This window comes from Miniopterus natalensis, chromosome 6 (assembly GCF_054644295.1).
Source record: "Miniopterus natalensis isolate mMinNat1 chromosome 6, mMinNat1.hap1, whole genome shotgun sequence".
Taxonomy (NCBI): Eukaryota; Metazoa; Chordata; class Mammalia; order Chiroptera; family Miniopteridae; genus Miniopterus; species Miniopterus natalensis.
This window is the reverse complement of record NC_142086.1, coordinates 80791882-80803331: the sequence shown is the minus strand read 5'-3', so window position 1 is coordinate 80803331 and position 11450 is coordinate 80791882. Positions and strand designations below refer to the sequence as shown.

The 11450-nt window shown below is 42.7% G+C and overlaps 1 protein-coding gene across 3 annotated transcripts; it reads left to right on the top strand.

Annotated features, from left to right (window-relative positions):
• The first annotated feature begins 3 nt into the window (after positions 1–3).
• ATP5PF (ATP synthase peripheral stalk subunit F6) lies at positions 4–5604 on the top strand. Of its 3 annotated transcripts, none has more exons than XM_016197632.2 (4): positions 4–110; positions 1878–2054; positions 4393–4517; positions 5475–5604. In XM_016197632.2, the coding sequence occupies exons 2-4, from the start codon at positions 1891–1893 to the stop codon at positions 5510–5512; spliced, it is 327 nt and encodes a 108-aa protein (XP_016053118.1). In that variant the 5' UTR covers positions 4–110; positions 1878–1890; the 3' UTR covers positions 5513–5604. The 3 variants fall into 3 exon arrangements, with proteins under 3 accessions (XP_016053118.1, XP_016053117.1, XP_016053116.1); XM_016197631.2 differs by lacking the exon at positions 4–110 and adding an exon at positions 266–368; XM_016197630.2 differs by lacking the exon at positions 4–110 and adding an exon at positions 424–501.
• Positions 5605–11450: the final 5846 nt, after the last annotated feature.

Sequence of the window (11450 nt, the reverse complement as noted above, 5' to 3'; positions counted from 1 at the left end):
ACTCCCAGCAGGTTGCGCGAAACGAACGCCCCGAGGCAACGGAGGCTCGCGAGGCACAATGGAGCACAACGCCCCAGTCCGCTTTGTTTTACAGTCTTGTCACTCTGTCGGTACGTTCAGACACCTCAACAACCCAAGGAAAGGGACTACTGATTCGGGGCAGGAGGGGCTGAACTGAGTGAAAGGCCAGTTCCAAGTGCGCAGGCGTACATAGGCAGGTTTCCAAGCAGATCTAGTTAGGGGGAAGGAAGATGGCGGAGGAGTCGCTAGGGGACCCGGAAGCACTTACCCTCCACTTCCTCCTGTTTGCCTTCTGCCTCACCTAGAGCCGTCCGGTCGCAGACTGTCTCCGAGACGCTTCCTGTCCGGTGAGCGCCGACCGACTGAAACGGCGGCCCATAATGCATTGCGATGGCGGGTAGGCGGGTGGGGGCGGAGCCAAGGCCGGAAGTAGAACGGTGGCGGCGGCGGCGGCTTTGGCGGCTCGGGACTGAGTGCAAGGTGACTGGGTGGGAGGGTGGCCGGGCTGGCTTGGCCCCTTGGGACTGCGATTCTGAGTTTTTTCACGGGGACAGGGCCGCCTGTTACCTTTGCCCTTCTTGAGAGAGCAACTTTTTGGCCTCGGGGACCTTGACGGCCTGTCCCGAGGTCACTGCAGACCTCGGCGCCCTTAGGCCCTGCAGCGTGTTCAGGGGACTCCATGTGTATTGTAGCCTCGATTCACAGGCCCGCTCTGGCCGCGAGCCGGGGGTGCGGAGGTCGGGGACGCGGGGCTTCCACGGGCCGCAGCCCAGCCGGGCAGCCCAAGGTCATGCCCCGGGGCAGGTCTTCGCCAGGCCCGCCCAACCTGGGCGCCGCGGAGGGGGAGTTGTCATGAGCTATTGAAACAGACTGGGCACCGTAAGAGGGTGGTAACATAAGAGGCATTCAGATCTGCAGAGAACTTTTTTGAGTTTATTTGAGCCAAGCTGTTGACAAGTGCCGGGAAGCAGAACCTCAACAGATTGAGATAATGCCCCGGAGAATGGCAGTTTTGCACCTTATACATTATAATGGAAAGAGGAGATGCACCTGGGTTACTTGAGATCCGTTGGTGATAGATTAAGGAGGTGGGAGGAAGCCTAGCGGGGAAGCCTCTGGGATTGGATAAAAAGTAAAAGGACAGACACATACCTCTTACTTAGGTGGGTACAGGGTAGTTAACAGTCAATAATTAACATGATAAAAGAGAGGATTCACCGTCTCCACCCTAGTTGGGGCCTGTGGCGTCTGAAAAAGGAGACTTACCTGACCTTCCAAAGGAATGTTATTGTAGTTGCAAAAGATAATAGGCTTGGTTAAGGCAGTTTCACCTTTGGGAAGATAACGGGCCTAGGACCTGACTACCCACCGTAAACTGCTTTTTAGTTAAAACGTTTTAATTTCCGCCTAGCCGGTGGGTCAGTGGTTAGAGCATTGGCCCACAGACTGAAGAGTCTCAGGTTCCATTCTGGTCAAGGGCACAGACCACATACCACAGTTGCAGGCTCCATCCGAGTGCATGCGGGGGCGCAACCAATCGCGGTCTCTTAAAAAATAGTTTTAGTGTCAGACCATCCTTTGTGGTTACTTTAGGTCTCTGAGTTTGCAAGGCCACCATGCAGGCCTTCCCTGAGCTAGTCTGGTTAGTGTCCTAGGGCCTTTGGTTATGAAGTTAAAACTTGCAATGGGCAGGGTATGCAGCGGGGATCAGGTGACTGTTTTTAGCATTCAGTGAGTTCTGGTATGCTTGAAGTTCTATAGCAATTAAGAGAATTTGATTCCCACTATGTGATATAGAGGTGTTTTACATTTATATACATATTAAAATATATTAACATTGTGGTGCTTCTTTTCAGTAACAGAATCACCATGATTCTTCAGAGGCTCTTCAGGTTCTCCTCTGTCATCCAATCTGCAATCTCAGTCCATTTGAGGAGGAATATTGGTGTTACAGCAGTGGCATTTAATAAGGAGCTTGATCCTGTACAGAAACTCTTTGTGGACAAGATTAGAGAATACAAAACTAAGCGACAGTAAGTGGGTAGATAATTAACCATGGTGTAAATATATTCAAAGTATGTAGGTTTTGGGATGGTAATAAAATTACTTGGTGTTTAGAAGTGTCTAAAACTTTCACTGGTCAGGCAAGTGCGGGAGGCAGCCAGTTGATGGGTCTCTCTCACATTGATGTTTCTCCCTCTCTCTCTCTCCCCCTTCCACTCTCTCTGAAAAGCAATAGAAAAAATATCCTCAGGTGAGGATTAATTTAAAAAAAAATGAATTTACTCACATGATTTTGTTTATAGCTTGAAAGGGGTCTCAAACCCATAGAAGGCCATTAATAGACACAGCCAGGGGTCTCCTCAGGTTACAAATAATTGGTATGAAGGTTGGACAGCTAAATGGGGGTGGAAAGAGGATATCTTTTAGGAGGAAATATGGTGTGAGCTAAGGCATGAAAACTAGAAAGCATACTTGAGAAATTGTGTAATGCTATTTCCCAAGGCTATAGAATATATGAAAAGTGTAGGGAGAAATAAGGGTAGAATGGGGTTAGAATGAGGGATTATGGAAGGCTTGATTATAGACTGGACAAGTAAGATATATGAAAAGCACATGTGACCTTGGGCAAGTTATTTAACCTCTGTACCTCAGATTCCTCATATGTAAGACGGATGATAACAGTACGTGTATCATAGGATGTTATAAAGATTTAATAAATTAGCATGCCTAGTATTTTTTTAAGTGAAATAAATAAATCTCCCTTGAGTGTCTGCTTTGTCCCAGTCACCATCTAGAACAAGATGGGCTGGGAGAGTTGTAGTCAGTTGAGAAGGTCGGTGATTTTGTGGCTCCTTTATATTTGTAAGAGTACACATTTGAGTTGTGACTGCCATCAACCTATCAGTAACCAGTATATTCATGAGACTGGATCTTTTCAAAGCATTTTCTAAAGCTTGTGGATCCCAGAGCTGGAAGACAATCACCAAAGTATTTGGTTGAAGGCTCTATCAAGAACTGCATTGTATGTATCTCAGTAGCTGTTACTCACATGTGACTTTCCAAATTCTAATTTAGTACAATTAAGTTTATTTATTTATTTACTTATTTATTCTTAAATATATTTTTATTGATTTCACAGAGAGGAAAGGAGAGGGAGAGAGAGAGACATCAATGATGAGAGAGTCATTGATCGGCTGCAGCCCACAACCCGGGCATGTGCCCTGACCGGGAATTGAACCCCGATCGCCTGGATCCTAGGTTGACGCTTAACCGCTGAGCCACGCCCGGCCGGGCAGTACAATTAAGTTTAAATAAAAATTCAGTTTCTCAGTTGCCTTAGCCACATTTCTAGTACCCAATAGCCAGATGTGGCTAGTGGCTACCATATTAGACAGCACAAATACAGAGCATTTCTGTCATCACAGAAAGTTTTATTGCACATGCTGATCTAGAAGAAAGTTGGGTCCATAACAAGAATATCATTCGTAAGCTCTTAAATTAGAGCTGTCTCTCTATTTTGTGAAAATTCTGTAACATAAATAAGACCATATGCATAGGCATGTGTGAAAATATTATTACTCTTGATGGACTTTTCACTTGTAAATTTTTTGTTTATTGTTCATTGATACTTGGGCAATAACATTATGACACAAGAATTTATGCAAAGAATTAAGTAAATCTAATTGGCCTCATGGTGCTATATTTATCTTCCAAAGCACGACTCTATTTTTGTCATTTTATTGCTTAGCGAATAAAATAACAACCTCCCAGGCTTAACATTTCAGGGTTCCCATAATCTGTCCTGATGGGTCTTCTTCATCTACACTTATTCTTCCCACATAAAGCCAATGCTTTACCTCCTCCATATCTTTGTTTTTCAGTCTTAGAAGGTTGCACATTAAAATCTGACCCAAATGCAAATGCATGATTTGTCAGAAATACCACTTTTTTTTAATCCTCACCCAAGGGTGTTTTTATTGATTTTGGAGAGAGGAAGGGAGAGAGACAGAGAAACATCTATCGGTTGCCTCCTGTAGGTGCCCCAACCAGGAACGGAGCCCGCAACCTAGCTATGTCACCTGACTTGGAATTGGACCTGCCACTTTTCAATGCTCCAACCAATTGAGTCACCCGGCCAGGGCACAAATGCCACTTTTTTTTTTTTTTTAATGAAATTTCTTCTGATTAGCTCAGCAAAAGTGTCCTCTCCCCAACTTAAGTAGTTTTTCGTTAAACCACTTTGAAGCTTATCACGTAACTCCCTTACAGCATAAATGTTCTAAATGGCAAAACCTCTGAGGATAGGGAATGATTTTGGTTCTGTAACTAGTGCCTAAAATGAATTTTTACTTGCTCATTTACACACAGGTCATCTGGAGGACCTGTTGATGCTGGCCCAGAGTATCAGCAAGACTTGGAAAAGGAGCTTTTTAAGCTTAAGCAAATGTATGGTAAAGCAGACATGAATGCCTTCCCTGACTTCAAATTTGAAGGTAAATCTCTTTAATCGTGGCTTCATCCTGTGTTACTGTTTTGACCAGGGGACCTCTGGAGAGAGAGCCGCTGGGACCTTCATTTTCAGGGGTTTTAAAGGCTGGGTGTTTAGAGGTGGTCTTAGGTGAGGATCAGTGGAATATTCATCAGCTTTATGCTGATGTACCAAAATGAGATTTATTCTCTTAATTTGTCTGTCCCTGAGTATGATTGACAAATAGCACTAATTTCTGTTACCAGTCTTCCAGAGTAGGGTGATTTACGCTATTACCCTTTGGTTGGTGAGGAGAAATGCAAACCATTTACTTTTAAGTGTCCTTGGTTTAGGGAAGATAGGATTCACTAGTTGGCTGCTAACAGCTGTTTAACTATATCTCTCAGTTTCCCTGTTCCACTTGTCCTGGAATTTTCCTAGCTTACTATTCTATAACACTTGTGGGAGATCACTTTAAGAGGAAAATATGTTTACTTATTTATACTTACTTGGATTGTTTAGAGGATAAATGTTAAGTACACGTAGATTTATTAGGACAGTGTCGTGTGCATGGGAAGCTGTGGGATAAACAGTTGCCATTGGTATAGGAGATCACATAACATAGAGGTTAAATGATGGGGCTCTGAGATCAAACTCCCTGATCTTGAATCCCGACAGTATTATTGACAGACTGTGATCTTAGATAGTTAACTGGTACCTGTTTTTTCATCTGACGTTTGAGAAGAATTATAGTACCTTCCTTATGTGGCTTAGTTAAATGATATATATAAAGTCAGTTAATACCTCGCTCATAGCAAGTGCTGGATAAATCTTTAGCAATTGTTAATATTTCCATGTTGATGTTTAGAAAACAGTATTCACTAAAAAAAAAAAAAATCAAAAGATTGGTGAGTTAAATAAGCCTTCTCAATAAGGCATTTGGTTGCAGTATGGCTAAGCTTGAACTTTTTTTCCCTCTTAGATCCCAAATTTGAAGCTGTGGAAAAACCCCAGTCCTGAAGAAATGTAAAATTTATTTGGTAATTTGCCCTAAATAAGTGTACAACTGATCAGAAGTATCAGAATAAACATACATTTCAACAACTGTCGAATGTTCTTTCATTCTAATTCCAATGAATTTGCTGATGTTGGGTGTATGCTTAATTGTATTTAATTCTATGCTTTAGCATTAGTTTTAAATCTTCCCATTTGATTATAATGAAACATGTGAAGTACTTGGATAAATTGGGTACAGCTTGTTTATAACCTGCCAGACTCTTCTCAGTGTACAGGGTATCGTTTACATTGTGGAGACCTACTGCCCAAGGGGAGCCACAGACCTAAGGAATGTTTGCTATAGAGGTATACTCTACCAGAATCCCAGGCTAAGGAGTTTAGTAACAGATTATAGAAAAAGAGTGAAAGGCTTTTAGCAAGGGGAAAGGAGAAGGGAGTTGACATTGAAAGTAATTTGGCAGTGACTGACAGGGTGGGGAGATGGAGAAACTAGAGGGCAAAGGAGCCTTTAGAACATGGAGAAATTGTGACTAAGAAAGAGGACCTTTAAGGGAAGAAGTTCCTCAGAAGACAAAGGGTGTGAGATAGTAACAAAAGCCTAAGATAAAAGGATTAAAGTTGTGACTGTTACCAAATGTGCCAATGAATGACAGCCAATAAATGAATGGGAAGTTAAAGCTGGGAAGATTTAAAGAGATTAACCAATGAATTTATATGCATATATGCTGCATAATCCAAGGACAGACAATAGTGCAGGGAAGGCCTGGGAAGAGGGGAAGAGAGTGTCAATAAGGGGGAGAGGGACATCTGTAATACTTTCAACAATAAAGATTAAAAAAAAAAATGGGGAGCTTTAGAAAAAGGGTGGTATTGATGGTGATAGAATTTAAATGTATTCATCATGATTAGCTTCAGTATTTAAAAAAAAAAAATTTCTTTAATCCTCAAATTGATTTTTAGAAAGCTAGAGAGAAACATCACCTGCCTCCCTCCTGTACGTGCTGTGACCTGGGACCAAATCCACAACCTAGGTATGTGCCCTGACCGGTAATCGAACCTGCAACCTTTTGGTGCACAGGATGATGATCTGACATACTGAGCCACCCGGCCAGGGCTAGTTTCAGTATTTTTAAATAGATGATGTGGGCATCACTGGTGAGGGGAGAGTGGACAAGAGTGAAACAGCCCACCGTGCCATTTAGACTAGGTAGAGGAGAAAGGGAAGACAGAAAAGTGTTTTGGGCTGTGAGACTAGGAACAGGTGCCCAGACCAGAGATTTCTGAAAATGAAGGGGAGGTAAAGTACAAGAATTTGGAAATTTAATAGGAATGTTGGGAACAGAGAAAAACGTCTTCATGTGAAACATCTTGGATCACATGCAGTCACGGACCCTCAGTCTCAGTTTCCTCATCTGTAAAATAGGACATTGCCCACTTTATAATATTGATGAGGTAAGATTTTCTCTACCCTCTCCATTTTCCCCACCTCTAACAGATATAAAATGTTCAATAAATAGCTGTGGCTTTTATTTTCAGAGCTTTTTTCCTTTTCAGTGTTTGAGAGGTTGGCAGGTATCCAGACTGAGAGATGATGAGATTCTAATCTCAGGCAGCTAAAGAGCTAGCCTTATAACTACAGGCAGTAAGAGGGTGTAGTTTCCTGGGTTTCACTGAACAATAGGTGGATGACTCTTTCCCTGCACTCTTAAATGAGGCTAAAAAAGTTTAACAAGTCCAGCTATTTATATTAACGTAGACTTTCATAAAACAAAACCACCTGTGAGATGAAGTTTTTTGCGAAGCTGTACTGAAAAACAACCAATTGTTCCAGATTTAGTTAGGTTAAACCCCCAACTAAAAATAAACCTAGCCCGGCCGGGCGTGGCTCAGCGGTTGAGCGTCGACCTAGGATCCAGGCGATTGGGGTTCGATTCCCGGTCAGGGCACATGCCCGGGTTGCGGGCTCGATCAATGACTCTCTCATCATTGATGTTTCTATCTCTCTCTCCCCCCCCCCCCTCCTTTCCTCTCTCTGAAATCAATAAAGATATATTGAAAAAAATAAAAATAAACCTAGTTACAACAGCAACAATAATAACTAAAACAAAGCAAAACTTGCTATTAAAGATTCTAGAGCCCTAATCCTTGTATAACACAATTTCACTGAAGGAAAATAAAATCCAAATCCTCTAAGAATTATAATGAGGTTTTACTAGTTGTTAGTGTTCAAGTCCCTCAAATAAAAGCCGTTGGAAACACAAACCCAGACACAGGTGAATATAGTTTTAATAACTGGAAAGTGAGTGCTCAGTACTTATCCTTTGTGTGGGAGAGAGCATTCTTCACACAATGATTTTTACTTAGCTGTGTACAATATTTTAAGATAATGTCTACATATTTGACATAAAGTGTTAGATGTTAACACTGCCTAAGGTGAATCCTTTCACCTGTATGGCCTAGAAGCTTTTCATGTATTAGTAAAGCTAAGGCACTACGTATTTCTTCCCCATAAAATGGATTTGTGTCATTTAAATCAAAGAAGTTGATCTCATGAGCAAGTAGGTAAGCCTGAAGAGGCATCTTTGAGACTCCCATGTTCCCTTGGCACTTGGCAATGCAAGAGGAAAGCATTCCTCAAACCAAAGCAACTGGAAGCTTGGGCAACAGTTGGCCTAATTTCTTATAAAAACTTACAGATAGGTGTTTTTTCATGCTTTACCACTGGGAATTGGGAAATTGTGTGTTGGCCAAATCTTATCTGTGCTTGCTGTTTTTGTAAATAAAGTTATATTGGAACACAAACATGGCTATTTAATACTGTCTATGGCTGTTTTTATGTGATAATGGCAGAGTAGAATAGCTGTAACAGACCATATAGCCTATACCTTGTATTGCTTAATATACCTATCTGGCACTTTACAGGAAATGTTTGAATGGGGATTGGTGAGAAACATTGAATGCCACAAACAAGTGTTTACGTGGTGGGGGAGGGTGCAGTCTGACTACAGGTGAATCCTGAGAATTTGCTTTGCTTATTGGGCAAAAAGAATGGAGTCCTTTAAAAGCAGCTTAACCATGTTCAAAGTTGTGAAAGGTAGCAAGTGACCTTTTCATCTAAATTTGCCCAGAACTGGAAAGATCCTAGCCATATTTTGTTTTTAATATGAATTAATAATCAAATTGCATTTTTAACTGAGTCTAAGTGCTCTTACTATTAATTAGATCATTGGAATTTTAACTTTGTCACACTAGTTGGAGCCTTTGTAATTAAGCAGTTGAGAGACCAGAGGATTAGGCCCATTCTTCATTTCAGCCACCATTTCTCCTGTGCCCGAGATGTAGCAAGGGGGGTGGATGCCAAGTTCAGGGAGCCATAGGGAACTCTTTCAACTAATTTTACTTGTCAGACAGGCACTTCTCTCCTCCGTTTCACAGCTTTGTGATTAGCAGGATGGGCAATCCACTGACCATAACAGCAAGGGACTCGGCCCAGCCCCAAATTTCCCTGCACGATTTTGAGAGACAGGTATGTGAAGTCACCATCCCAGGAAAAGGTTTTCTGCAGGGTTCTGTGTGTTGGCTCCAGGTCACTGATCCTCTACAAAGGGGTCTTAGTAGAAGGAAATAGCATCAGGCAGGTCTAGGGGTGAAATAAGTTACTTGGGCTTGGGTTTGACTGAGTGAGCTCTGGTCATGAGGTATTTTTCATGTTGCTTTTGGTTCTTAGAAATGAAAGTAAACATGGAGTACAAATCCTTGGATATAAAACTCACTCCCACTACCTCCCTTCTGTGGAGGAATGAGCAAGAGAATAAGGAAAGAGGATTCTGGTGGAAATGAGACCAGAGGTTCCTTTGCATCTGTCAGAGTATTCCTGAACCCTCAAAATCAGACCCTTGCACAGAGAGTGCAAGCAGTTTATATTTGCATGCTCTGTGATTGATTGCACAATCAATATATGATATATTTTAGTAACTCTCTAGAAGTTAGGATATTTAACATCTCACAACACCCAGAATATTATTACCATGTATTTTGATTCTTTTAACTTAGTCCAGACTGTATTTTAGGTGCAGTCAGAACAATTGTTGTTTTTGTAATAATTTTTATTTTTCAATTACAGTTTACATACAGTATTATATTAGTTTTAGGTGTGCATCCTAATGATTAGACATTTATATAACTTAGGAAATGATTACCCTGATAAATCTAGTACCTACCTGGCACTATACATAGTTATTACATTATTCACTATTCTCTTTATGCTGTACTTTACATCCCCATGACTATTTTGTAACTACCAATAAGTACATTTTAACCCCTTCCCCTTTTCACCCATCTCTTCAACCCCCCTCCCATCTGGCATCCATCAAATGCAGGATCAGTGACCTGGAACCTACACATAGAACCCTGCAGAAAACCTTTCCCTGGGATGGTGACTTTACATCTCTGTCTCTAAAACAATCTATGAGTATATTTGTCTTCTTTTGTTTTTTAGATTCCACATATAAGTGAAATCATGTGGCATTTGTCTTTCTCTGACTTATTTCAGCGCAATATTCTCTGGGTCCACCCATGTTGTTGCAGATGATAAGACTGCATTTTTTTTTATGGCTGAGTCATAGTCCATTGCATATATGCATCACTTCTTTAGCATTCATCTATTGATGGACACTTACGTTGCTTCCACATCTTGGCTATTGTAAATAATGCTGCAATGAACATAAGAATACATGTCTTCTCAATTTAGTGCTTTGGGTTTCTTTGGAATAAATACCCAGAAGTGGGTGTGTGAGAACTGACTGTAAGTACAGTGGACAAGTGGTTGTGCAGGGGCTGATTCTGTGGAGCTCGACTCACTTTAGCAGGGCTGTGGCGCCTGCCAAGTCTGCCCTTTGAGTGTATCATTTGTGTAGGTGGTTGGGTGGTGTGCTCTGAAGCTGACTACCGGGTGTGTTGGTTCTGGGGTCTATTGGGAGGTGCAGGCCAAGGTCAGCAGCTGCTTATGCCCTGCCCTGGGCCAGATGATCTGTAGAGGATTGCCACTTGTGCTGGGCTTGGGGCTCCTTAGCAAGAGGTACAGGGCACACTGCGGCCAGAAGCTGCTTGTTTGGGGTTTATGAGCCTTTGAGTGATTAAACCTTAGGAAAGTTCGCAGCATGAACCAAGGCAGGTGGTTTGTCTGCAGAAGCCGCTGGAATTGGCTTGGGTGCATCTGAAAGTTGGGTGGGCAGGGCCTCAGGGGATCACCAAGGCAGGGTGAAGTGTTGGCCAGGTTAATGGAGACTCAGATATGGCAGCCACCTGCTGGCTCTGTGGAGGGAGGGCTGTGCGAAGGGACAATGGCCTTTGCCAGCACTTCTCTCTGGGAGAAAGCTGCCCCCCCAGCTCTTGCTCTGATGCCAGACAGTTCAGTTCCTCTCCTTGTGTACTTTCATGCTGGTGTCCCAGTGCTGGAGCTCAGCGAGTGAGTCCCGGTAAGTCCATCTGTGGGCTTTCAGGAAGAATGCCTGGGACTCTAGCATCCCTCCGCCTCACTCAGCCACAATCCCCACGGGTTTTCACAGCCAGGAGTTATGGGGACTTCTCTTCCCGGCACTAAAACCCGGGGCTTGGGGCCTGGTGGGGGGTTGGGACCCCTCGCTCCTCAGCAGGGACCTCTGCAGCCGAGATATCCCTCCCGATTTTTAACCGCCACATGTGGGTGTGGGACCAGCCCATTCTGCACCACCCCTCCTACCAGTCTCAATGTGGCTTCTGTATATCCTTAGTTATAGGACTTCTGTTCAGCTAGATTTCAGGCGGTTTTCAATGTTGGTTGTTCTGTAGTTTAGTTGTAATTTTCATGTGGTCGTGGGAGGAGGCAAGTATAGGGTTTACCTACTCCACCATCTTGACTAGAAGCCCAGAACTATATGTTTAAAATAACAATTTCAAGTGA